At 41.2% G+C, this 27897-nt stretch overlaps 1 protein-coding gene across 3 annotated transcripts in view; it reads left to right on the top strand.

Annotated features, from left to right (window-relative positions):
• MDGA2 (MAM domain containing glycosylphosphatidylinositol anchor 2) overlaps nt 1–27897 on the top strand; it is a 387881-nt gene that overhangs the window by 188240 nt on the left and 171744 nt on the right. For all 3 annotated transcript variants that reach the window (XM_065685163.1, XM_065685161.1, XM_065685162.1), the window contains exons 4-5: nt 11838–12034; nt 15676–15808. In XM_065685163.1, coding sequence (XP_065541235.1) covers nt 11838–12034; nt 15676–15808 — 330 coding nt within the window. The remainder of the gene's footprint in view (nt 1–11837; nt 12035–15675; nt 15809–27897) is intronic.

The raw sequence follows: 27897 nt of genomic DNA, 5'->3' as shown, positions 1-27897 counted from the left end.
GCCAAAGGAAGATTTTTATTTTCATGTCAAGCTCATTTCAACGATGTTTAATTATCCCTGAACAGCTGCTGAGGAAGTGCCTTCCAGAATTTGTTCAACATAATACTCATGACATCGGTATTTTCTAACTAAAGAAAAAAGCTTACAATTAATTACACAGTATTAATTCCATAGTATTACCTGATTGTATATGCAGATTTTATTTTTCTCCTTGGAAAAAAAATAAACTAATAACAGTGCTATAAGGTTATTGGAATGCCTTTTATGCTATTCCTTTTCTAAATTAAAAGTGTCTCTAACACATGATAATAGCTGTAGTTAGATCAGTCTGAGATGAGTACATGTCAGATGAGATTCAAGATAATTGATGCTGTAAATATTCCTTGAGTGGAAAAAGAGACCACATTAATGGCTAGAAAATTCAGTCTGTTTGTAGGAATCTGATTTGAGCCATAATAGAAATAGGCCTACATTATATAAACCACTGTTTATGGCTTACGATGTCTTTCAAATTTGCTGTTGCTGCCAACTTTAAGTGTCTGAAAACTTCCCTAGCATGTGTTTGTTTTGGAGGCAACTTCTCAAGACGGTGAGGTTTTGCTGCTGTTCTGGAGAGATTTAGTGTGAGGTTGTCTCGCTATAACCAGAAATGCACTCCTTCAGTTGATGTTGCTTATCTGAGGAGCAAAAGGTGCAGGGAGAGGCTCAGCCCTGGGAATCTGCACATGCAGGGCTACCAGAATCACTGCAGAAGAATTGGACCAAGCATCTCAAGGTCCTCCACCTGCATAACTATACGTTATTTATACAATTAATTAAACTTAGATTCTTACAGATTTGTGTTCTTCCTCCCTGCACCTCCAGCTTCCTTCTGTCTCCCTAAGGCTTGCTGTTCCCTGTAGTCTCCCCCATATCTCTGTGATGAATGGCTGCAGAGGGCATCCATGGGTAACTGGGGCCAGCGTGCTCACTGCATGCCTGCTGCCCATGATGAGCTCACGGTGCAGTGTTTCCTGAGCTAATCTGAGCCTTGCTCCAGTGTCCGCTTCTCCACACAGGCATACACCAATTTTATATAATGTGCAGGAGGTTAATTATCCTTGGGATCTCAGTCCTCATTTGAAAGTTTGCAAAAAAGCTAAATAGCTGGAAGGTTTTGCGGAAGGGAGGTTTGGCAGATGGGCAGTCAAATGCAATTATCTCAGGAAGCAAATCTTAACTGCTCTTTGGGATTCAGCTGCATTTACATGATATAATAATGTTTTGGTATGAGTTTTTGCTGATGATGTAAAATTGGTGGGCATTGTCAGTACGGAGATGACCTCCTAAAGGTCCCTTCCAGGATGGGATGGGATTTTAGCCTTTGCTCCTAACCTGGGCTGGTTGGGGATTTTCTTCCAAGTCAGCAGAATGACTTCACTTGTCTGGGTTCAGGCATAGGCAATAATATTCTGGGCAGGTTCATTTTCCTCTTCCTCTTTGGTGTAATTTTGTTTGATTTGCCATCTTCGTTTTTCCCCAAGGAGATCCTTATGTGCCCTTCCTTTTCCATCATCCACTCACCATTATTTCCTCTAGTCTTGGCTTTCCTTTTTATTTCTCTTCCCCTAAAATGCGTATTTTGTATTCTGTTCAAGTAAAACTGGGAAAAAAAAGATGGTCTTCTTTAGGAGTAGAGAATGCGCGAATATACGCATAACACTGTTGAGATTTCTATACTGACATTTTTAATGGTAAAGAGTTTAAGGCTGGAAAACAAATGTAGGTCTTGGAAGAGCAGAACATGTGCGGAGCAGGGGAGAGGAAACCTGGCACTTTCTGTTTTATAGGAATTGACTGTCAAATTTTTTATTTTTTTTTCTGTAGTAAAATGTTTCTGTGTTCATTTCAGAACATGCAAAATCCAGAAGTAGCCAGTAAAAGAGCAGTGGGGTGTTATCATAGAATCATAGAATCAGAATAGTTAGGGTTGGAAAGGACCTCAAGATCATCCAGTTCCAACCCCCCTGCCATGGGCAGGGACACCTCACACTAAACCATCCCACACAAGGCTTCATCCAACTTGGCCTTGAACACCGCCAGGGATGGAGCACTCACAACCTCTCTGGGCAACCCATTCCAGTGTCTCACCATCCTAACAGGAAAGAATTTCCTCCTTATATCCAATCTAAACTTCCCCTGTTTAAGTTTTAACCCGTTACCCCTTGTCCTGTCACTACAGTCCCTGATGAAGAGACCCTCCCCAGCATCCCTATAGGCCCCCTTCAGATACTGGAAGGCTGCTATGAGGTCTCCACGCAGCCTTCTCTTCTCCAGGCTGAACGGCTCCAACTTCTTCAGCCTGTCTTCATACGGGAGGTGCTGCAGTCTCCTGATCATCCTCGTGGCCCTCCTCTGGACTTGTTCCAGCAGTTCCATGTCCTTTTTATGTTGAGGACACCAGAACTGCACACAATACTCCAGGTGAGGTCTCCCAAGAGCAGAGTAGAGGGGCAGGATCACCTCCTTCAACCTGCTGGTCACGCTCCTTTTGATGCAGCCCAGGATACGGTTGGCTTTCTGGGCTGCGAGCGCACACTGAAGCCGGCTCATGTTCATTTTCTCATTGACCAGCACCCCCAAGTCCTTCTCTGCAGGGCCGCTCTGAATCTCTTCTTTGCCCAGTCTGTAGCTGTGCCTGGGATTGCTCCGACCCAGGTGTATCAAGTGCCCCTGCTCTCCAAGGGAGCGCTATTTGCACTTGGTATGTTCAGAATGTAGTTTTTAGCAGGGTTTTAAACTTTTTGAGTAGTTTATGGAAGAATTTTACTGAACCATTAACGGTAGATGGATGTGGTCTAGAAGTAGACTTTCTTAACCCACTTTGATGTTCATTACTTAAGATTGAGTTTCTTTCCTTTAAAATATAAAGGAGCAAGCATTAATTAGGTTTGGGATTATTCAACCAATAATTACCTACTTACCATGTTAAAAAGTCCTGTTTGTAATGATTATTGCTAGTAACGTGTCATGCACATCAGGTGGCCTTTAGCATAGATGCCTGTTTCTCCTGGTGTGGTTGGTAAAATCCTTTTTTCTTTTAGAATGGAATCTTCCGTTCTGTTTCTTTACAGGTACATAGAAAATTAAACAAACACACAACCCTCAAGGTTGCCTGTTTAAAAAACAAGGATAATAACAAGGCAGTTATTGCAGAATTCCTCCTCAAGCAATTGTATGTATGGCAATAAGAAGTTGTGTTGCTTGAAGACTGTTCAGCTCCTGTGTGCTTATATCTGAATCTTAGTTCATAAAAGGAAGATAAATCAGTGGAAAGTGAAAATCCTGTAGCAGAGCCATACGTTATGAGTGCTTTTATAACTGCTGGCGTTATCTAACTGTCCTTTCAATCCTTGCAGCATAAAAGTGTCTTTAACTCTTTTTTCTTACATGCTTTACTTGTGGGTAGTCATGGTTGATCAACGATTTTTCACAGCCATGTCTGGCAGAGTGGGGATCCAGAGTATGCTGACACTACCATATAGTCTAATGCAAGTGGAATGAAATGATAGTTTAAATAATTCAGTTTCTTGATTCAAGTGTACTTGATTTAATGATAATGATCTGGAATTCTTTAATCAACTCTAATATTTTTAATAAAATTTTATAAAATTTAATGTTGGAATCGACCATGACATCAGTCTAGTTTGACCTCCTTTATCTTACAGCCCTGTTTTGTTGGGGTTTTTTTGAAGCTCTTATACCGAATGTAATGTATTGAATCATCTATATGCCCAAGTAGTCTGTTCTTCTGTTCAACTGTTTTATCTTCAAAAATATAACTGATTCTTTCTCATCTGAATTGGGCTTCCTTCAATTTCCAGCTATTGTTGCTTGTTGTATATGTTACTGGTAACCAGAAATGCTCTTTTGTACCTGCTGGTTTCCCACCATGAAGTGCTTACATCCTATAATAAAGTTACCGCTGAGTCTTCTTTTCTGAGAAATTTAAATGTGCCTTGCTCTTTACATCTTTACTGCAAGCTGGAGTCATAAGCCCTTTCTCTACTACATTTTCTGTTGGTCTTTTCTTTGCCCTTTAATTTCTTAATGTTACTTAGCAAAGGCTGACACCAGATTAGTATCCTGTGCTCAGGTCATCATTTTGATACATCTGAAAGAAAATTATATTCATACTCTCACAGTACGCAGTGATCCCAGCAGTCACATCTCTGTCAGGACTGTGCTGAGGTCTTTGCCAGCATCTGTTTCAGGCAGTGCAGGGTATGGTCTTGCACTGTTAACCTCTGTTACAAGTTCATAGGTGTGTATCATTCTGCTTGAGCATCCAACTCTTCATTATTTGGGAAATCCATTGAACTTTATTAGTGTATGCATATACATATACATCTGCATATAGAAATTTGGTATTGTAGTTGGTGTTGCTGTTTTCTGCTGCAAGTGCTATGAATGCAAAGCCCTCAGCACCAGTGTTTCTGCTGTCTAGAGATTCCAATGCTAATTCAGTCTCATAAATAATGAGTGTTGGTTCAGTTTAGTGTCTTTGGATAAACAGAATCATTGTTGCCCTTATGCAGGGCTGTATGCCCTGTGCCATCCTCTTGATGCATTTAGGACGTGCTCATATGAACAGTTCATGCAGGTTTCAAGCAGGTTTACTTATAACCTCATTAAAAGAATAAAGCAAATGTTTCTATAAGACTACATTGCAAGTGTTCTTTGCATTTCTCCTCTTGAATTCTTTGTTGATAGAATCCAGCTGTCGGTAAAGCATGGCAGGCAGAAATTGACTTGAGCTGCACAGGGTATTGTTAACTACTAAGGTCATTCTGTTTGTCCTTTTGTGTTTGAGCATGTTAACAACCTTCTAGCATTTATTTGATCTTCCCAAAATGCTATTGGAAATCAATATAAGCTCATCAGGGGTCTCCCAGGGCCACACTCTCAGTCTTGTGGGAGCAAAGAAGACAGCCTTGCTTTCTTATAGCATCTGGACTTGTAAATGATTCTTGCTTTCTACTGTTGTATCTGTAGTGCACATGCCATACTGCACTGCAGATGCATAATAAATCTCTTTTAAAGGGCTGTAGAGGGAAAAATATCTTATGTGGAACTCCAGGTAACTTGCTCCCCTGTTTCCAGCTTGTTTGAAGCTCTTGTGTCTCCACAGGGCATGTACTAATGGAGGCACACAAGACAGCTCATTATCCTTTCCATAGGTATGCAGGAAATAGGTCTTTGTTGAATTCTTGTGGATTTTCTGAATCATGTGTGACTGCTTCATGTAATACATTGCCATAAAGCACTTCAAACCTCAGTAGCTATTGATAGATTGTGTTAGGTCAAGGAGCCCATAGTAAGGAAAATAGCATGAAAACCATTCTACTTTTATACTTAAGAATAACTTATGAGCTAGTCAGGCTAAATATATGCGTCACTGCTATCTCCTCTCTGGGTGTCTTGCTGAAGCAGTTTCAGTTGGTTTACCAGATGCATGTTTTATTATTATCCTGACTTCCAAGCATTGCTTGCTTGGAACATCTGAAGACAAAGGCAGCTAAATAACAAATGAAATCAGCAAGCTGTGTAGTCCCATCAACTGAAAAGGGATGATATAGGAAACACAGTCTGTGATCCTGCTCTTGTTTTTGTATGTGAAATTCTCCTGCAGCTCACGTGAGGGCTGCAGGAGATGGTCCATGTTTCCTACTCAGAGCCAGTGTGATGCCTCCAGTGTGTTGTGTTTCAGCGTGGAGGAGACATGGATAGCACCTGCCACAATTCTGTGCATCTTCTGCACCAACATCTCTGACTGTCTTGATGCATTTTACAGTACACTTTAGATATTAGGAAGAAATTCTTCACTGGGAGGGTGGTGAGGCCCTGGCACAGGTTGCCCACAGAAGTTGTGGCTGCCCCGTCCTTGGCAGTGTTCAAGGCCAGGCTGGATGGGGCTTTGAGCAACGGGCTGTAGTGGAAGGTATCCCTGCCCATGGCAGGGGGGTTGGAAATGGATGGTCTCTAAGGTTGTTTCCGACTCAAACCATTTTATGATTCTATGATGATTTTATGACTAGATCCAGAACAGCTTATACTGAGATTTCTGTTTGTTTGAGAGTTTAAGGATATGTGAATGGAATTCTTCCAATGCAGAAGTTTAGCATGTTTAGCATGTCTGCGCCATCTGGGTTTTGGAAACTGTTTGGTTTAATTCAATGATTAAAGACTGAAAAATTGAACCTAATAGTGGCATAAACCTCTATGGAAAACATACTTCTATAATTATTTTCATTTTGATTAATAGACTAACTACGTAGCAACACCCATGACTTCTGTTTAATTTAAAGAATGATTATTCTGTTAACCCTTTATAATTTGATCGGCCTAAAATGAAATTTCTAGGTTTGGGTTTTTTTTCCCTCTCATAAAGCACTTCAAAACTTCATCTTGTTGAGCTTCCTAATGCTTAATCTTTTTCCATAGCATAAGATCTCCCTGTTTCTTCAAGTGACTTCCTCTGTTTCCTCCTTCCAGGTTAATTTCTGTGCAATATCTGAAATCCATAGCTGAGTGCCTGAGTGTCGCAGTGCTGCCAGGCAGGAAGAAGCACCCACAGATACTTACACATATGCACAGAGCTTTAAATAGTTTATTTTCCTAAGTCTATTTTGACATTTGAATATCAATTAGCAACAATTCAATTAGACATTGAAACTGGAGCTTTCACAAGTCAGTATTAATGCCACCAAGATCAGGTGAGTTGAAAATAGCCTGTCCAAAGGCATTGAATTTGGAATTGTGTGCCTGCATTGTAATAACTCTGCAGAATACTGTGGCAGTATTATAAAAAAGCAATTTTTTTGTTACATTTGCAGCTCTTGTGCTGCCTGAGCAAAATATAGTCTCACACAACAATCTAGTAAAACATTTGTCTAACCTTACCCAACAGGGAGGCAGGCAGTTGAGGATGTGGTGAAATCTCACAACTGCAAGCATTATTTTGTCTCCTATTAGTGCTACTGCTTTTGCTTTGATGCAGCTGTGGGGATCTTTCTAGCTGACGGAAAAATCAGTTCTGCAGTGCAAATTTTCTGTTAATTGACCATTATGAAATGTTTTGTCAGAGAGCTTGCCACATTCCTATTCCCAACTTAAATTTCTTTCATGTTTCCTAGAATCATGGAATTCTTTGGGTTGGAAGGGACCTTAAAGATCATCCAGTTCCAACCCCCCTACCACGCAGGGCAGGGACAGGTTGCTCAAAGCCACATCCAGCCTGGCCTTGAACACTGTCAGGGATGGGGCAGACACAGCTTCTCTGGGCAACCTGTGCCGGTGTCTCATGACCCTCATAGTGAAGAGCTTTTTTCTTGTATCTAATCTAAATCTGTAAAATCATAGAATGGTTTGGGTTAGAATGGACCTTAAGATCATCAAGTTCCAACCCCCCTGCCATGGATGGGGACTCCTTACACTAAACCATGTTGCCCAAGGCTCTGTCCAGCCTGGCCTTGAATACTGCCAGGGACGTAGCATTTATCACTTCTTTGGGCAACCTGTTCCAGTGCCTCAATACCCTCACAAGAAAGAATTTCTTCCTTGTATCTAACCTAAACTTCCCTTGTTTAAGTTTAAACCCATCACCCCTTGTCCTGTCACTACAGTCCCTGATGATGAATCTCTCTCCAGCATCCTTGTAGGCCCCCTTTTTCAGATATTGGAAGGCTGCTATGAGGTCTCCACTCAGCCTTCTCTTCTCCAGCCTGAACATCCCCAACTTCCTCAGCCTGTCTTCATATGGGAGGTGCCCCGACCCAGTTATCCTTATGGCCGTCCTCTGGATTTGCTCCAGTAGCTCCATGTCCTTCTTATGTTGAGGACACCAGAACTGTACACAGTACTCCAAGTGGGGTCTCAACAAGAGCAGAGTAGAGGGGCAGGATCATCTCCTTCAACCTGTTGGTCATGCTTCTTCTGATGCAGCCCAGGATACGGTTGGCTTTTTGGGCTGCAGTTGCACACTGCTGGCTCATTTTCATTTTCTCATCGACCAACACCTGCATCTGCTTTGCTCCTGTCCATCAGTTCTGTAGCCTCATCATAGAAGGCTGACAAATTGGTCAGGCATGATTTGCCCTTGATGAAGCCATGTTGGCTTTCACCAACCACCTAGTTATTTTACGTGTGCTCTAGCATGGTTTCCAGGAGAATCTGCTCTATGATCGTTCCAGGCACAGAGGTGAGACTGACTGCTCTGTAGTTCCCTGGGTCTTCCATTTCCCCTTCTTGAAAATGGGGGTTATATTTCCCTTTTTCCAGTCATCGGGAACTTCACCTGACTGCCATGATTTTTCAAATATGATGGCCAGTGGCTTGGCAACTTCATTCGCCAGCTCCTTCAGGACCCGTGGATGGATTTCATGAGGTCCCATGGACTTGTGCATGTCCAGGTTCTTAAGATGGTCTCGAACCTGATCCTCTCCTACAGTGGGCTTAAGGTCTTCATTCTCACAGTCCCTGTGTCTGCCTTCCAAGTCTTGAGTGACATGGCTAGAGCACTATCCTCTACTCAGTTTCCTTATACTCTAATCACAATCCATCCCCTGTCATAGTACAGTGCCATGCAGAAAGAGGGTGCCTGCTCCTCTCTGTTGTTAAGGAGTCCAAGGGTCAGAGGGGGTTTGCACACATCCAGCATGCATCCGTTGCAAGAGAGCAGATCGTACAAGCAAGTGGTATTATCATGGCTCATGGTATCATGGAGCATGGTATGGAAAGTATCTCTTGTCCAAACCCCTGCTCAAACCAGGGCCAGTTTCACTGTTAGATCAGTTTGCTTGGGTCTGTGTCCAGTCAAGCTTTGAATGTCTTTGAAGAAGGTACCCCATAAGCTCCCTGGGCACTTGTCTGATCGTAGAATCATAGAAACCCAGGCTGGGAAGGACCTCAAGGACCATCTGGTCCACCCTTTCTACACAAAACATGACCTAGGCTAGATGTCCCAGCGCCCTGTCTAGCTGAATCTTAACAGTGTCCAGTGTTAGGGAATCCATCACTTCCCTGGGGAGATTAAGAAGAGTTTTCCTTCACCTTCTCTGTAACTTCCTGGTAGTCAGTCAAAGATAGAAATTAGATCTCCTCTTCATCTTACCTTTTCCAGGCTAGCCAAACACAGCTCACCCAGTCTCTGCTTTTGCAGCACCTGTTCTAGCTCTCCAGTTCTCTTGGTGGCTTCCTGCATTTGCTCCAGTACGTCCATATCTTGACCTGGACAGGGTGCTCAGTTGTCTCACAGATATGGGGTAGAAAGGAAGGATCATTTCCCTGGCCCTGCTGACTGCACTCTCCTGTTGCAGCCTGGAATGTGGTCAGCCACTTCCTGTTCAGCTTCCACACCAAGACATCCACAGCCTCTTCTGCAAAGCTGTTTTCTGTCCAGTCAGCCTCAGACTGCCTTGTGTTAGGGTGTTGATTGCCACCTTACTCTGGAAGGCCTCAAAATCTCCTTAACTCCTGATATTAGGCTTTAAGTGATTTAGTGTGTGTAGTCTTAAGCAACTTCAAAATTAAGCTAAGTCAAGACTTGGACTCTTTATGTGTTTCACCTAAGAGGACTCACTGTTACCAAAGGGTGAAAGATTTGAGGAGCGGTCCAATGAATTTGGTGTTGGAGGCTCTTGGCTGCCAGTCATCCTTGTTTGTGGTCCAAGGATGTGCTTTAATAAGCAGACCCTGGAGAGCATTCATGTGTGAAATGTTCTGTTGTTCATCAAAATACAGGAAACAGGTGTTTTGCCCTAGAAACTGAAGCAATCCATTTTCCTTCCTCTTTCTTTTTTTTTTCTAATGCATCAGTAGAAGACATAATGTTTCAGCAATCTCATCCCTTTTCATATGCTACAGTGATTTAAAATAACCTTTAAAACAAAAATGAAATCTCATTAGAAAATGCCATCCTAATTTGGAGCAACAGTTCCATAATTTGTTTCTGTGATATTAAATTAAATGTTTTGTAGAGTAGAATGAAGGTAACATTTACTTAAAATCCATGCACCATTACAAGGTATTATTGCTTGAATTATTCCACATTTTGGAACATGTTTTGTTTCTAATTAATCAAGAGACTCTCAAGCTTTGCTCTTGTTATGCAAATGAAAATAAGCATCTAAAGAATAATTTTAAATGCAAGCTGCTTTACAGTGTGGATGTTTGAAACACGCTAATCTATTCAGTTTGTTAACATTGGGTTTCCATGTGCCTCTGCCTCACCTCTAATTTTTCAAACTGCCGAACGCCCGAATTTTTAAAGAACTGCTACAGTGATGGTCCCTCTCACACAATACACTGGAGTTTGAGTGGTACTTGGGGAAAGGACATCGGATCAGAACACATGACACATCTCCCGAAACAACTGTACTTGTTTTCAACACATTTGAAAAGGGACTCAAGTGTGCAGGTGCCTTTGTGCATGGCCACATTCCCTTTGACACCGGTGACCATACTAAGCTTTGAGCACCTCGTTCTTCATTTCACTGAATCATGGCCTCAAAAAGCCCTGATGAATTTGAGTAGTTAGTCACACAAGACTCTGCAAAAATAGGGTTAGATTTGTGGATGAGCAATTAATTAAGCACTACTTAAAGCATTATTTATATTTTGTTTTAAGAAGAAGCACTGCTGATGAGGTTCTGAAGTTCAGTAAAGGCTGAGTTGCCAGTGGAGATGTGTTACTGTGTGCCTGCAGACCAGATCAGTACAGGTGTAATTAGGCAAATTGTTCCTACTCTCTGTGGGTAACAGCACTAGTGCCTGTGTTGTAACTGCTGGATGTACATTTGAAACACAGGGGCTAGACTTCAAGAAGTAACTTTCCCTCGGCTGCCAGTCCTCCGGGCAGTGTAACTTCCCCCTAAAGCTTGCCAGAGACTTGCTTACCACGTTGTTTGGAGATTGAATGTTTATAACTAGTACTTAGTAAAAAAGCCATTTCTTTTTTATCTGCTTTTTCTTTCTTCAGTGTATTTGTACCTTCAGAGAAAGCTCATAATAAACAATAGTAACACTCTGTGAACAGGGTGTTCCTGATGGAATAAAGCCCAAATTAATTAATTAGGTGTACTCATATTCCAAGGGGCTATCATTATTTCTTCCCTATACAAGATGAATGAATTCTGTTGTGGGGATCTAATTTTCTTTGAGCTTATGCAGTGGGAGTAATTATATGATACCTGTATTTTAATCAAGAGAAGTGTATTCTAAAGCCTGTGATGAATTTACCTGCTTGGCATTAAATGCATGTAACTAAAAGAAGGGAGAATGCATTAAATTGCTGTATTGAATTGCTGCTTTAAAGGAAAACAGCTGCATGCTCATGGTCTATATTCTACTGGATCCTACATTAGTATGCAAATTAGTCTGTTTATTTCCAAAGCTTTATAAACTATTTTGTCTAAGAGACATTTAAATTAAAATCATACATAAGAAACAAGTAGTAAAGATGAAAACCAGATGAAGCCTAAGTGCTAGTGGAAACACAACAAATATATGATTTACATTATCATATATGATACCATGAATATACAATATATACAAAAGCCTGAGTCAAAAATGAAGACCAAGTTGTGGTAGGTGCTGTGGAGACGAAAAAAAGATCATCTCTAAAACTGAGTTTTGCTTCAGAAGTCCAAAAATCTATGTTTGTGGCTTTTAGAGAGCTGTATTGCCTTCATTTTGGTGTTGTTTTGTATACAATGAGATGCACTTACTTCCCCTTGAAGAAACATTGTAGAGTCCACCGAAGCCTGACTTTATCTTGGTTGTTCTTTCTGTCTTTCCAGATTTGGATGATCCAATAGTAACAGTCCACCAGAGCATTGGGGAAGCAAAAGAACAGTTTTACTATGAGAGAACAGTGTTTCTCAGGTGTGTTGCCAACTCCAATCCACCCGTTCGGTACAGCTGGCGACGTGGCCAAGAGGTACTGCTGCAAGGGTCTGATAAAGGAGTGGAGATCTATGAGCCCTTCTTTACCCAGGTAAGAATGAAAGTACAGGATTTTTTCTTCCCTTAGGCTACTTCCACCAGATTCCTTGGTGGATCTGCCTGTACGTCCCTGCTGGGCTGTGCTGGGGATAAGTGGGAGTGCCCTCCAGATAACTACACCCCAGCACAGATGCACCCATATGTTATTGTATAGCATCCTAATATAAAATATATCTTTTATTTTTTTGTAAAATTATGAAATAGGAAATTATGTGAAGATGCATGATGAGTGCTGTCTGCAGGAGCTGTTTTGAAGTCATTTTGCTTGGGCGCTACAAGCCCAAACATCTGATTTGACTGCTATTTCCTAAGATTTTCCAGTACAACGCAAAGTGATTCTGCATGGAAGTTACAGCCCAAAAAGCTTTTCAAGAAGGCTAAACTCTATGGCTACTCCCTGTGGTTTTGGTTTTGTTTTTTTGTTTGGGCGTTTGTTTGTGGGGTTTTTTGTTTTTGTTTGTTTTTATTCTGTCTTTCCCTTCTTTGAATATAAGTTTTTGTTGCAGAATTATAGACTCAAAAGATCAGGTGACAAAAAAGGGAAGAAATGCTTTTTTAAGTCTTCCTGCTCTCGCTCACAGCTGTGAAGGCAGACCAGGCCGTCAAAAGAGTGTCAGATTAGATCAGATTTATCTATTGTTAGCGCATTTGCACAGTCTTGGAATGAAAAGGTGGCATATCCTGTTGTCTGTGGACAAAAGTGCGTGATGGTGTTTGAAAAGAAAAAAAAAACCTCAAAAAAATAAGAAAGAAGGCAAGAAAAAAAATGTTTTGGAAAATCTCAAGCAGTAACGAGTAAAGACAGAGGTGAAAACTGACGGGTAATTTGATTCTGATAGGAGAAAGCAACCTGCAACTTTCATAAATAATCTTCAGCTAATGATTTGAGAGCACCTTCATTTTTTCTTTTTATTGTACTTGACAGCTTTATATTGCTACAATGGCTTGGTATTTTACTGAGAAACATGTAGCCTGGAACCTTGCAGAGATGCGAATTAGATTACATAGTCATGTTATTGGTCTATTAAATGTGATGAGATTATTTTTAATGTAACATGTATGGACCTGGTTTAACAAATCTGTGGCTTGTTTCCTTAGACTCAAGTGTGTAAATGGGAATGTTTTTTTTTAATTAAAAAGTGAGAGACTCTTGATGTGGAACTTTTTGTTTTCTATTTCAATACGGGAATGCTTCCCTGTCATGTAATAAGAACATGACTAATAAAATATGTCACATGAAATTAGATTCAATTTAAAAAAATATATTTCTAGGTTACTAAGAATATTTTTCCTAGAACCTCTGCCTGGGCTGAGTTAACAAGGAAATCATATTATCATGTTGATAATTGAAAGCTTATCCATAACTTTTTTACATTTTTTGGAGGTCAGTTCGAATTAGTGTATCTTGTCCGTGTGCCTAGGAGATTTGATATATGTTTATAAAAGGAGAAGATGTTATTGCAATTTCAAGAGTCATGAATGTCTACTGCATATTTCTACGTAATTGGTGCAGCTTATGATAAGATAACAAATAGAGCTGCTGTGAAGAGGGATAGAGGGGATTTGACTTTAGAGCATCATGAGATATGTATTTAGGTGGGTTTTTTTTTGTTGTCATTGAGTGCTTTGAAGGTGGATTATTAATCTGAAAATCGTATGAAATGTAAAGGGAAACAAATCATAGCACAATTATTTTTTTTCGGGAACTTACCCCCAAAAGACTAGTTTTTCTTGCCATAGAAGGCACCTGGGAAACTGGGCATATACAAGTAAATTCTTGAACTCTGGACAGATTTTTTCAATGAATCAGGTAACATCAGCTGCTTCTTTTAGCTGCTGTGAGGAAAGAAATTGAACAAACACAAACATTCACATCTGCAGGAGTGTTTTAAATACTAAATTTTTCAAACCCAAAATCTTGGTGCTGAATTTTTTCCTAAGAGTCTGCATCATCCTCATTGCATATTGTAATTGCACAGCCTGACTACAAGATTAAATTTGCTGTATTTACAATAATTATGCAATTAGACATAATTAGACTAATTATCCAAGCCAGTGAGGAAAATATATACATTTTTATATATTTCTGCAATCTGAGGACATGATCCAGAATACCATTGTGAGCTCAGCCCACAAGTTCAACTTGGAATGTAGAGCTGAGGATTGAATTGAGGGGGTGTAGCTGCTTTGTCTTTCCAGAACTCAACGACTTTGGTAGCTGCATTTCTGCTGACCTGGATTGGGCCCTTTTCTAGCCCAGATAAAACTCTAGGATCTCTATCTTTAGGAGCAGCCTTTCAAAGGCAAACACTAAATCAGCATGTGCTTAATTTTAATACCATTATTTCTGTGAGACTGATTTACATATACAAATCACTTCAGTTCCCATGCTCCAAACATATACCAAGCTTGATTTCAACTACTGTTTCTTTTCTTGTCTGGCTAATATTTTCTCTTGGGTTTTTTTGCTAGTTCCATACATGCGTTTTCACTAGCTACTTGATTTTTGCTTATGTAGGCCTGGGCAGTCGGTGCCTGTGATACTGTGCAAAAATTCAAACTGTTCAAAATTTCAAATTGTGAAAAAAAATCAATATGTTGCTCAAGATGTGGTAGTATGAAAAGTTGTTCAGTTTTAACAGAGCAAATGACAATGAATTTTCCAAAGCTTGCCCTTTTGATGCTTTGTGAGACCATTCAGAGTGTCTCCCTGGAACAGGGTTGTGCCTTAACCTTGTCTCACCATAACACGTTTTTAGCTTATGAGTATAAACACAGGCATAGACTTAAAAGGGGGCAGCTGGAGGATGAGATTGAAAGCCTAAGGAATTTTGTTATTTTAATGCTAGAATTAATAATGCGCAAGTATGGTACATGTAGATTAATTAGATTTTTTGCAGCCCTCCATGCTGTTGCGTCCCCACATCTGACACCCTGTTGTGCTTTGCTGTGCTTTGCGTGCATTCTTTCTCCCTGCTCTGCCCCATGACATCTCTGTGTACTCAGGGTTTTGTATGTAACACTCCTTCTGCCTTTTTCTTACTCCTGTTGCAAATAGTGCTGTAAGATTTTGCATGCATTTTTCAGCAGCTTACATTTTCACTTGACTTTCTGGTTCTGAGGTGCCCATTTCATATAGTACTGGAAAATGTCATATTTTCCAGTTCTCTTCTGATTGTGTCTGAAGGAACTCCTTCATTATATATCCCATTCAGGTACCTGCTCCATCATTTACACTGCTGGCTAAAAATAAAATCCATCAGCAACTTATTTTCAAAGGCAAACAGCAGGATTTCTGTACCTTCTGATTTTTTTCCATCATGCAGATTGTACCTTAAGAAATGTTACCCCGAATAATGCTGTGACATGAAAGACTCTGTCAAACCAATTTCCCCTTCGCTGCTCTTCTTTTACCTTTAATATATAAATGGAGCTACAGTTTTAGGTTATGCCAGATACCATTCTTACAGATAATTAAATAAAATATGTTTTCTGGACCACTTCAACATCTGCTTCTAATTAACCACCTCTGAATCTTCCTCTTGCCTTTTGAAAGCTGGTCTTGGTGTTCCCTGTATCCCTGCTTGCTCATCTGCCTTGGTCTATTCCTAATGCTCACTCTTGCACACCCAGGGAGAAACAAAGATCCTGAAGCTGAAGAACCTACGACCTCAGGACTACGCGAATTACAGCTGCATCGCCTCAGTGAGGAATGTCTGCAGCATCCCTGACAAGATGGTGTCCTTCCGACTCTCTAATAAAACAGGTAGGCTTCCAGCAGCAAGCCTCCCTAGTTGCTTGATGTTCCCATGGTCTTTTCTATTTTGGTGGCATTCTCTTGCTTAAAACATACGTGACAGTCTGCAGCCTCACAGAGGTGGGAGCTATGCAGGAGCAAGTTAGAGAAGCCGTTTTCAGGGGCTTTCTGTTTTGTCACCAAAGTTAGGATTTGAAGAACAGTTTTGATTTATTGCTCTCTATTTATCACTCTCTGGATTTTATATCAGGATTTACATTTTCACCCAATGTCAGGGATGTTCATTGCTATGGACAGACTTCATGGTATTCATGGTTTGAATTAGAAGGATAATTCTAACATCTAGTTTCAACCCCCCTGCCAGAGGCAGGGACACCTTCCACTAGACCAGGTTGCTCAAAGCCCCATCCAACCTGGCCTTGAACACTGCCAGGGATGGGACAGCCTATGCCCCCATTCTTTGGGCAACCTGTGCCAGGTCCTCACCACCCTCATAGTGATATTATTCTTACCAATAGCTAATCTAAATCTACTGTTCAAAGAATATACTGCAGCAAGGTAAGAGGAAGGGGCATCTCAGTTAAGTCTGGACATAGATTAAAAGAAAATACTCAAATACTTCTCTCAGTGCTTTATTGAAAGCTAATTATTTTGGTCAACAAAATATTTTTGGGAAACCACCTTTTAATATTCTTATTGATTTAATTTAATTTAATATTGATTTAAACGTTTGATTTTATACGATTTTATATATTCTTACATTGATACTAACATTGATATACTGATTTAAGCAAAAAAGTTTTCTTTCAGATTTAATTGGTTCAAATGAAAATACTCAAGCAGTTGTGTTGAAATGCATTGTAGGAGGATATTTAGGCACTTAAGTCTCTGCCCACGCTTTCTCCATGTTGTGGGATTTCTTGTGCATTTTCTCTTTTCTTTGGACTTGTTCATGACCATGCATACAGTTAGTTGAACATCTCCCCCTTTTCATGCCTGTATCATTGCTGTGTATCTTGAGAGCCTCATGTCAGTGGCTGATCGCCAGAACTGCAATTGGGAATGGCTGGTTTCTAGGAGGTGATGACAGATTTTTTACTCCTTTAAAGTCTCTGTGCTCAGGATTCGCAAAGGATGTGTCTGAAATGGTTAATAAACCTGATGCTAAAGAGCAAAGTTCACAGCTTGGATTTCTAAATAATTAGAAATTTCGGAGACGTGTTTTCTCGAGAACAGTTCTGCAGCAAATATAACATTTGAAGACTTCAGGTTAAATTACATTGGGTTATGACTTGATAGTGTATGCCTCAGGGCCCTGAAAACAGGTAGCAAATGAACAGAACAGTTGAGGCATTAACATGCTGAGTGTGTCTAAGATGAACTATGAATTTTATTTCCACTTGCACATTTTGCATTATTTCTGTCCTCACAGCTTTATTGCAAGGAGTTGCCTTCAGCTTTTTCTGAATTTCTGATTTGACAGCAGGGACTTCAAAACTGTGGTATATACCATTACTGTACCTAACCCACTGCAAAGCAAATTCACAGCTCAGCTTTAAGGCTGCCACTTGCAGTAAGGGAATAACAGTCAGCTCCAGACGTATCTGGCAACATGATTTGGAAGCCTTCAATTTCCTCTCATTAATTCTGCCAGGAAAAAACAAAAAATCATAATGTGAAGTTTGTCCCTCATTAGTTGCTCTGATTTCATACCAGAAGAGGCATGAAAGCTTGTCTTCTATCGAGAGGCGTAGCTGACAGCAGCTGTAGGTGGGAGCAACTTTCTTCGTGTCACTGATAATAACTTGTACACTTTCCTCTGCAAAAACAAAGTATGAGAATTGTTACCAGCCCCATTTGTCAGGGCGATAATTTTGCTGTTGGAGCCAGAACAGTCTTTGTCCATGCTGGACCTCATCTGCAACAGAAGTTTATGTTACAGAAATGGGGGAACATCAAATAGCATTAATTATTCCAAACTGAGGACAGGTGATCATGATCTAATTTTGCAAAAAGAATTAATTATTTCTGCCTTAAAAAAGTCATATCTATTTTGGAGAACAGTGTCTTGCTTCCAGCGATCAACAGGAATTGCTCTTCTGGAGTAATTCCCGCAGTAAACAAGTCTGAAAAATTGCAAGGATTCATACTTTTTCCTGAAGAACTTGGTGGCAACCATCATCAAGGGTATGATTAATGGCTTTAAACTGACAGAGGGAGATTTACATTAGATATTAGGAAATTCTTCCCTGTGAGGGTGCTGAGGCACTGGCACTGGTTGCCCAGAGAAGCTGTGGCTGACCCATCCCTAGCAGTGTTCAAGGCCAGGTTGGACAGAGCTTTGAGCAACCTGGTCTAGTGGAAGGTGTCCCTGCCCATGGCAGGGGTTGTGGAACTAGATGAGCTTTAAGGTCCCTTCCAACTCAGACTGTTCCATGATTAAATATGTATACTAATTACTACAACAACTTGTTAATGACTGATGTGTTAATGACTGAGACAAAACATTTCTCATTTGGCGTGACTTCATCTGATGCAGAAGTTCTTTGGTAGAACTTCACCTGTTGTAACTTCATAGAAGTTATGTAAATTGTAAATCCAGAGTAATCCAAGATAAATCCAAAGTAATGAAAATCAGAGCCTGATTTTGTTGCTCTGTTTTGATGCTCTGCTCTAGCCTATCTGGCTGTTTTTAAAGTTGGAGGCTTGTAACAGAGATGCCTATCTAATGGAGACAAAGGAGAAACAAATGAGCTTCTGTAAGTTGATGAACATGCATGGTATTTATTGTAATTAAGGTGACTACAAGTGAGTTTCAGTTCAGCTGCAAAGTATGGGATCATAATGTAAAATTGCTGGCAGTTTGGCTATTCTGCATTTTTCAGTTCTGTAAGCATAAGTGGTATGAGAGGTTTTTCTTGAATTTGGCTTGTTGTCACAAGAGAGGTGACTAAGGGGAGTAGCTGAGGCTTACAGCAGCAGTGGGTTTCCATCTCCTTCCAGTACTGACTTGGCTCACTGGGTTCAGGTTTTTATTGCAGGACACAGGGACTGTTGCAAGATTTGTCAGGTTCCCTTTGGCTGACTGGCTTGCGGGTAAAGTCAGGAAGGCTTTTCCCTGTCATGAATGTGCATGATGCTCAGAGCCATCAGCTGTCCTAGCAGACAGATGGGGATTGTGAGTGTTTGTGGCCTGTCTGTGTGTAGTGGCCTGCCACCCACCTTGATACATAGACATGGCGTGCACACCCCGGCTCCCCTATTGCCCTGGTTGATTGCCACTGCATGCTGGTGCACAGCAGGATTTCACGCCGTAAAGAGCGTTTGTGACAGGTTACAATTGTTGGCAGATTGTGCTGGAGGAAGTGCACTCAGCAGGTGTGAAAATAACCCAGCGTAACTATTACTGTATGCCAGGAAATATTTACTGTTCTTACAGTATCCTGCTACTACCCTGCCTGCTTGCGGCACCCACACCATCGAGGTTCCCACAGACCATAAAATCATAGAATCACAGAATGGTTTGGGTTTGAAGGGACCTTGAAACTCATCCAGTTCCATTCCCCTGCCACAAGCAGGGGCACCTTCCACTAGACCAGGTTGCTCCAAGCCCCATCCAACCTTGCTTTGAACACTGCCAAGGATGGGGCAGCCACAGCTTCTCTGGACAGCCTGTGCCAGTTCCTCAGCACCCTCGTGGTAAACCAACTCACCTGTTGAACTTTCTGCTTGATAATCTACCCATATTATTAGGGATTATGGTGACAGAGGCATACGAACACTTGTTTTTTTCCTCTTTTTTTCTATGAAACACTCAAGTCTCTCTGCCTTCCCTCACCAAAAACTGTAGGTGACTGGGGCATGAATGTAGACACTGGTTTCAAGGAAAGCATTGCAGATTCAGATTGCAGGTTCTACTTACACCACAGGGTCTTTCATACATCCATATTCCTGTGTACACACCTGAGTTGAGAGGCTAATTCAAGTAACACCAGGCATGTCTTTGGGCAAGTAGCTCAGGTCTCTGTTCAGGGCCACCTGCCAGCTTGTCCCTGTGACCTTTCTGTTTTCTGTGCTCACTCAGTCTTGCTGATTATTCAATTGTGTGTCATGGTATCACCAGTGTAATGATGAATTACTGTGACAGAACCAATCCAGTGGAAACTTTCTGCGTACTTCTTGATTAATTAGAGAGGTAATTAGGCTGATGCCATCAGATGAGCATGTATTCGTCACTATACTTTTGGCATAATGTGGATTTAAAGCATTGCGCATAGGTATAATTAGGTACACCCACATCCCCTTCATTCAACAACGGTGTTAATTACATCAGTTCTATGTGTGTCTGAAGCCTTTAGACACACCATCATATGTCTCTAGGTACTGCAGGAGTTAGAGTATATTGGCATTATTTTTCAGACACATGGATGTCTTTGTTCCAATGCAGACTAGTTTAAAATACAAAAACCAAAGTGGATGTTGTAATGAGTGAAGCTGAGATAATCTGAGGCATGTGACCATGCATATGCTGAAGCACAAGATGACAATTAGCAGTTATATTGTACAGCAGCACGCAGAGGCACTTGTTGAGCACAGACCCACTTTGAATCTAAAGACAGCTATTACTCTGCAAAATTATTATCTAAATTGATGAGAAGTTTGAAGGGAAGAAGAAACACTGAAGTGATTCACCTGCTGGCAGATTGCTGGTGAGTGGCAGGAACAGAAATAGAAGTCAAGACGTGAGGAAGAACAGCAAAGGGACTAATTTTGCTATTCTCATTTGCTTTTAGTAGACAGAGTCCCTTTAAAATCAGCACTTAGAAGTTAATTTGGGTAAGTTAATGCAAGCAGGAGTTGTAAAACTAAATGCAGCTGCTTTGCAACAAAATCAAGGGATTATTCTGACAAGGTGGAGGAGCCCTGACAATTTTCTAGTGTATATGCTTGAATCGCTGCTGTCGGAAGAGGAGCAGCTGCGAGGGTAGGTGTCACACTAAGTTGTGACCACAGCACTTTCTGTCTACGTTGCCTGTTTTTGTTTTCACCCTGTGTCCTGTGTTTTCACTGCTGTGCCCAAGAAGAAATTTGATTCCAGATCCTACTCTATCTACCATTTGGATTTTTCTTGGTTTACTGCTGTCTTGTCTCTTTCCCAAGGCCTTGGAGGATTCTTGCATTGACATTCACGTGTGTCTTTTCCCCATCTTATAGCTCTTGATATATTTCTGTTCCTAAAATCAGTGAAATTTTCCTCCAAACACCCCTCACAGTTTGAAACTGGAAAGAGAGCAAGAAAGACAGAGCTGGCAGCAAAGGCTTCTGGTGTGGGAGGAACACTGTGCTACTGGTTGTATCTTCTCAGAGGAACAGCTCCCTAACACCTTTCTCATCTGTTCCCGCTTCGAGTGCTTTGGTGTCACCACCTGGATTCCTCTATCTTCTCAACCTCTTGCCTTGTGTTTAGTAAGGCCTTTGATATGACCTCTCCTGGTTTCCTTATAGCTGGATTTGTGAGATGCAAATGATTCGTGGAAATTTGGCTGCACCTTTGGGCTCGAAGGGTGGTGTGATGTCCAGGTGGAGGCTGGAGACAAGGGCAGATGGGAGCATCATGAAGTTGACTGAGGAAAATGCCATGTCCTGCCCTTGGAGAGGAATAATCACCCAATGTACCACTACATGTTGGGGCCAACTGGCTAGAAAGCACCTTTACAGAGAAGGAACTGTGTTGCCCTGAAGAAAAGTTGAAGATGAGCCAGCAATGTCCAATGCCAAAAAGGCCAACAGCAAGCTGGGCTGTACCAGCAAGGACTAGCCAGCAGGTCCAGGCCACTGAACCTTCCTTCCCTTTTGCTTAGTGCTTGTGAGACTGCATTAAACTACTCTGTCCAGTTTCAGGCTACATAGAGCAAGCAAGACATGGACGGACTGGAGCAAGACCAGTGGAGGCCACAAAGATGGTTTGGAGCTAGAGCAGGTGACACGTGGGAAGAGCTGAAAGAGCTGTATGTGTAAACTGTAGGGAAGATGTTCAAACTTTGATTGCATGAGGCCAGAGCAACCTGATCTAATTGGCACTGTTTCAAGAAGGCCTCTGAGATCTCTTCAGATTTTCTTCTGTTTCAGGAAGGCCTCCAGAGATCTCTTCTACTGGAGATTGCCACCCTCACAGTAAAGACCTTCATTCTAATATCTAATTTAAATCCATTTCCCCTTGTCCTATTCCTACGTGCCCTTTTCAAAAGGTCCCTCTATAGCTTTCTCGTCATCCCCTTTAGGCACTGGAAGCTGCTCTAAGGTCTTCTTGGAGCCTTCTCTTCTCCAGGCTGAACAATCCTAGCTCTCTCAGCCTGTTGTATTGTTGTCTATGTAACATAGGATGCTGAACATCCTGAAAACTGATTGCCTTGCTTTAGTCTGGACCATACATTGGTCAGGAGGTGTTTCCTTTTGAAGATGCTTAGTAGGAACCAGTGCAGTCTCCTTTAGAAATGTAGGGTTTATTTTTTTTTCCAGGCATAATTCTGCTCCGTGTAAAACATGAATTAGTGACATATGATACTAATTTCTGTCACCAGTTTGCATGTGACTCACTAATTTTTAGAGCTGGGAAAGGTAATGTTAGCTACAGCTAACTCTGAATCTTGCATCTCAATGCCCACATCTAGTAATAACATAAATAATCCTTTTAAGAGTGTTCATTCTTTCAAAGTGTCAGAGAATTGGTGTGATATTTACCCATAAAACCTCTGAAATTCTGGGCTTCCTATAATATTTCTTCTAATACACTTGAGTAAAGCAAATAAAACTTTAATCTTGATCTACAGGACCTTTGGTGGCACAGAGTAATTTGAAAATGAAAATGTGTGTTAGTTTGTATATTGGAAGTCAGTTCAGGCTGCTTAGTGCAGGTGACCATTAATACATAATACTGAGGCAGATTTTTGGCAGCCTCCAACATAGAAATAATCCACAACAGTAACTTTTGCCATGAAAGATGAGTATTTCAATACATGATTTTTCTGCTGCATGACATAGTTCATTCAAATCACAGCTGAAGATGATGCTGTGTCTGGGGCATGTGGTGGGAAACAAATTGAAAAAGGCCAAATTCACTTTTAATCCCTCCATTAAGCAGTAGTCTGTCACGATAAACTTTATTTATTTCCCTTTATTCAGACAATACAGTGTTAAGAGAATTATCTAATTTGAAAAAAAACATTTCTCTTAGCATCCCCTGGCATTCTCAGAGTGTGACAGTGAGGTGTGATCCTGCAGTAAAGAGGCTTGAAATCCTCAGATAAGAAATACAGCCAGCTGCATACTTAGAGCTGAATGCTGAAGGTGAATGGTTTTACTGCTTCAGCAAAACGGAATAATAGAAAATAAAGCTGGGAAGGACCCTTAGAGGTTGTCTAGTCCCATTCTTCATGGCGGAATGCACTAGATCTAAACCTTGTCCTACTGATGTTTACCTAATCTGGCTGCCAGCAGCAGAGGTGCCATGTTGCTGGCAGACAGTCTGGCCCATTGTTCTGGTCCTGTCTACCACAGCATGGAGAAGCAATTATCCTCTTCCCCTTTGCAGCAACATTTTGTATATTTGAAGACGGTTATCTTGTTCCCATCTCTTCTGTTTGATAATGAACCTAGTGCCTTATTTTTTTCCCGTGAGTCACATTGTTTTTGCCTCATGCCATTCCTGTGTATCTCCTCTGTGCGTTTTCTTGGTGAAGTTCAATGTTCAGGCCATATAGAGTACCCCACAGCACACATCCTCATAAGCATAGGATTCGATGCTGAGTTTGATCCATACATTTCCCAAGAAAGTTCTTGTTTGTGCATCCTCGTATGCATGTAACTCCCTTTTACCAAGCATATATATTGCTAATGTTTGCTTCGTGTCCAGATTGCCACCCACCATAACTCAAGGGTCCTTTCTCTGCAGCTCCTCATTGGCCATTCCTAATCCATTAATTGTGTGGGTGATTGCTTCTGATGCAAGTCAAGATTTGTCTTGCCTAACTTGCAATCTGAAAGCTTAGGCGTCTGTAGTACACCAGTTGTTCAGGGAGCACTGGAGACAGGGAGAGAGATGGCTCTGAAGAGAATTCAACCCATCTGTTTTTGGAGGGCAGGAATTGTGCTTTAGGGGTGCTTAAGTCTCACCAAGATATACATGACCTTGGCTTGTATGCCTGACTTCTTGGTGGATAAAATTATCTGAGATGAATTTAAGCCTACATGTACAATAGTGCATCTAAATATAGTGATGAAGGGGACAACTTCATGGTTGGGTTAAGCTGATTTAACACTGCTCTGGTGCTTAAGGGAGTGTCCTGCCTTCCCTTCATATGCTCATGATAAAATGTCCACAGAATGAATAGTTCGTACAGTGTGAGAGCTGTGAGCTATTGTAGTCATCTCCAGAGCGTAACCACTGAGGAAGTGCTCTGAATAGCAAACGTATCCGCCTCCCTTCCTCCCTGTTGCAGCTATCAATGCCACATCTGTGCGTGAACGGCAGCACGAGCAAAGTGCGAGTCATCAAAGCACTGCTGCTGCGGGATGAAAAGCAGCCGGGCAAATCGGGAATAAAGAGATGAGTCATCAAAGCTGCATCCCCATTGGTTAGAAAACAGAGGATTTCAGAAAAAAAAGTTGGAGAATTTCAGAAAAAAACTATTGAGAATAGGAGGAGAGTGCAAGGAGTGGACTACAGTTACCTGGGCCAGTGCTCCAGGCAGGCTAGTTCACGTATATGTGAACTTGTAAAGACTGAGTCTAGCTGGAAATGGGCCTTATTAAATATAATCTCATTCTTTGCTTTATTTCTTTCTTGTAACTCTTCTGTTTGCTTCCACTGAGACCTCATAATTTTCCATTCTTGATAGTATGCCCAGACAAAATGTTCTTGAACTTTACTCAACTTTTAAGACTTTTTGGTTTTGGTGGCAGGTCCAGGGGAAACTGAAAAATATGTTCTGAGGTTTTTTTAACCTCTGACCAGGTAGCATACACAAATCGAGCAGTGATTGCTGGTATATGAGAGCACATGCACCCTAGTCTGATGGTGAGGCATGCAGAGTAATGGGTGGCTCTGGCAATCATGGAGGGAGCCACCCATTTGTATTATAACAGATCCAGGTGCTTTTGCAAAGATGAGAATTCACCCCATGCATCAGGGTAAATCTTAAACTATGTGGCAGTACTAAAAGCTGGTCTGGGAATATATTGCATCAGTAACTTCATCTATAAAGTTAAAAAAAAAAAGAAAAAGTTACAAGCCTGAAAAACTTTGGATCTGAGAACTTCACCTTTATTTCCTTTGTCCCTGGAAGTGCTGGAGTTGTAAAGGCAGTGATAGTGAAAAAGGTTGAGGTGGAGTGTTTTGTGTGTCTAGACATGAAGCTTTTTAGAACTGTAAGTTGTTACAGCTGGAGTATTTTGATGCTCTTCTGCACCTGGATTGCATGCAGCAGCTGAATGAGACACCACTGAAGTTAAAAGCTCTATGAGGCTGGTCATTACTTGACAGTGACTTTATAAAACTATGGTTTTCCAGTGAGGGTGATTGGGCACTGGCAAGGTTGCCCAGAGAGCCTGTGGAGTCTCCATCTTGAGAGATAGTAAAAAACATCTGGGCAGCATTTGGGGGGGGGGGGGGACAGGGACGACCCTGCTTGGTCAGGGAATCGGACCAGAGGACCACAAGACATGCCTCCAACCTCAACCATCCTGTGATTCCTTTATGAACTTTGCTTCTAAGTCTGCAAAGAGCTCATGCTTTACATGTCTTTGCATTATTTTTTCTCCCTTGGCTTTGTTGGAGAATTCATTGCTAAGAAAAAATGTGAATCTGCTCTGGGAAGCCTTGCCCCTTCCCAGCAAAGTACACAGATAGGTTTGCACATACTGATAGAGCAGAAGGAAGGGTTGGCACACATAGGTGAATGTTTACGTGGCAGTTTGGCCCATTGGAATATCTTATCCTGGCTAGTTCAATGCATGCTGGCACTCTCTGCCTAGAGGAGTTGCTTCTTGTGAGACCAACAAGGACTGACATATAGCAGTCAGAAGATTATGGTGCTCTTGGTAGCAGCAGGGAGAGTAGAGCAGAGAAGATGGGTGTATAAAAGTGATTTTCATTGGTGTTCATTTTTGGGGTTGTTTTGGTTTAGTTTTGACTGGGTTGGTTGGGGCTTTTTGGTGGTGTATTGGGTTGGGGTTGTTTTAAGGACTATTGACGAAAAGAAATATTGCAGCATGTTGTGGCAGTGTGGTCAATAAAAAGTTCTTTTACCCTCTAATTCAAAATCTGTACTTCAATTAGGAATTATAGTTTATTCTCTTTTGAACTTCACTGAGTACATAAATACAGAAATGATGTTCCCATCTTAGCAGGGACCTCAAATATTCTCTCTTTTTGCTCTGTCTTGAAAGGATCTATTCATATTGTTTGTAGTTAGGAGTATATGCATTGTGTTCCTGCTGGAAATCATGGCTGTAAATTAAACGGGTGCATAGACACACATATATATAAAAGTATAATTAAATTATGTTCTATTACTTCAGTTCTACATATTAAATAATTCGTAAAACTGGAGGAAATAATGTTTTTTCATTTTTATTCATCATAGATGAGTGAGTTGTCAAGGACATGACTTTCTGCCTCTACTTTGATACTGCTATTAAAGTATTAGTTTTCTTATGCATTTCCAGTAATCCCTAAAGCCAATTGTGACATTTTCTCTATCCCATATACCCAGTCTAAATACATATATTTGTCTAACTGTAATTCCAACACATGTTGGCGTCAGATTTTTTCTGTACGCTACATCAGTTATGGATATATCTCTTTCCACCCAGTGTAGTATCTGTCTCAGATAACCATCCCAGGCAGCAGTAGAGACTCTGCTTTGAAGTTCAGTAAACATATGTATTAGCTCATTGATTAGGAGTTGTTTCCAGTCTCCCTGCCAATGATCCTATGGTAGCTCTCTTTAAACTGGAAGCATTTTGTTGTAGAGCTAGGTTGTTATATTGAAGGTGCTTGATAAACTGGTGTTGTTGAGTGTTTGTCTTAGTGTGTTAATGATGACTTAATGACTGCTAGTTTTGTGCTGGATCTGAGAAAGTTTTTCCTGGTCATTAATCAAACCAGCATGTGTTGCATGCTGTTTTATTACCCTCTGAGGATTGGTATGTGTTGTTGCCACTGTTTATAATTAATCTCTATCTGTATGTCATCAGTGCCTAATTTGTCTTGTGTGCACATACTAATACTAGGTAAGAAAAATGATGCAGTTCTGATTCATGGCCCTGCTAGTCCATAGGGACTTGACCTGCAGGGCCATGTATTGTGACCCACTGTACTTGAAATGGCACTTTGTCATACGTGCTGTGGAGTTCACAGCCAGGCTTTACAGACCTATGAAATACATTGGATGCAGAAGTAATACTTGCACATGAAAGCTTTTGAATTGAAGTCCCTTTAAAAAGGATGCAGCTGCAATATGAATGGGAACCTGAACAGTTTCCCTCGTCATGAGTAGTGCCTTGTTCTTTGTGGGAAAGAGCTTGCAGTGCCACTGCGGCTGTCTTTGTCCCCTGGCAAACCAACCATGACTTGGAAATGTGGGACTGCTGCTCAGAAACCCCTGCTTGTAAAGGGCAGTAAAGATGCAAAACTCTTTTGAGCACTGAGACATTCTCATTACGATTTCCAAATACGATGTTTAGAAAGCTTGTTCCATGCACTCACCCATGGAAATATTTACCAAAGCTTGCTATTGTTTGGTAATGAATTTTATTATTCGTATCAGAGATTTGAAAGAAAGTTTCTGCTGGGCAGGTTGTCTGGCTGAGTCTCTGCTGCTGCTGGGGCGAAGGTTCTGGCTGGGAGATGCTTTGCTTGCCAAACCTGGATGGCCCAATATTCATTAACCCTGGTGGCTGATAGTCATCCAAGAGACACCTCAGCCAGGCTGAAGCTTTGAAATTGGCTTTAGGGATGATAATGTACTCCATTTAGTACTGACTGCTTTTGGTAGGGATCCTTTTTGGTAGGGATAATTTTTGGTGGGGATATGATC

Source organism: Lathamus discolor, chromosome 6 (assembly GCF_037157495.1).
Source record: "Lathamus discolor isolate bLatDis1 chromosome 6, bLatDis1.hap1, whole genome shotgun sequence".
Classification (NCBI taxonomy): domain Eukaryota; kingdom Metazoa; phylum Chordata; class Aves; order Psittaciformes; family Psittacidae; genus Lathamus; species Lathamus discolor.
The sequence above is the reverse complement of the archived record's forward strand: the minus strand, read 5'-3'. Positions and strand labels throughout refer to the sequence as shown.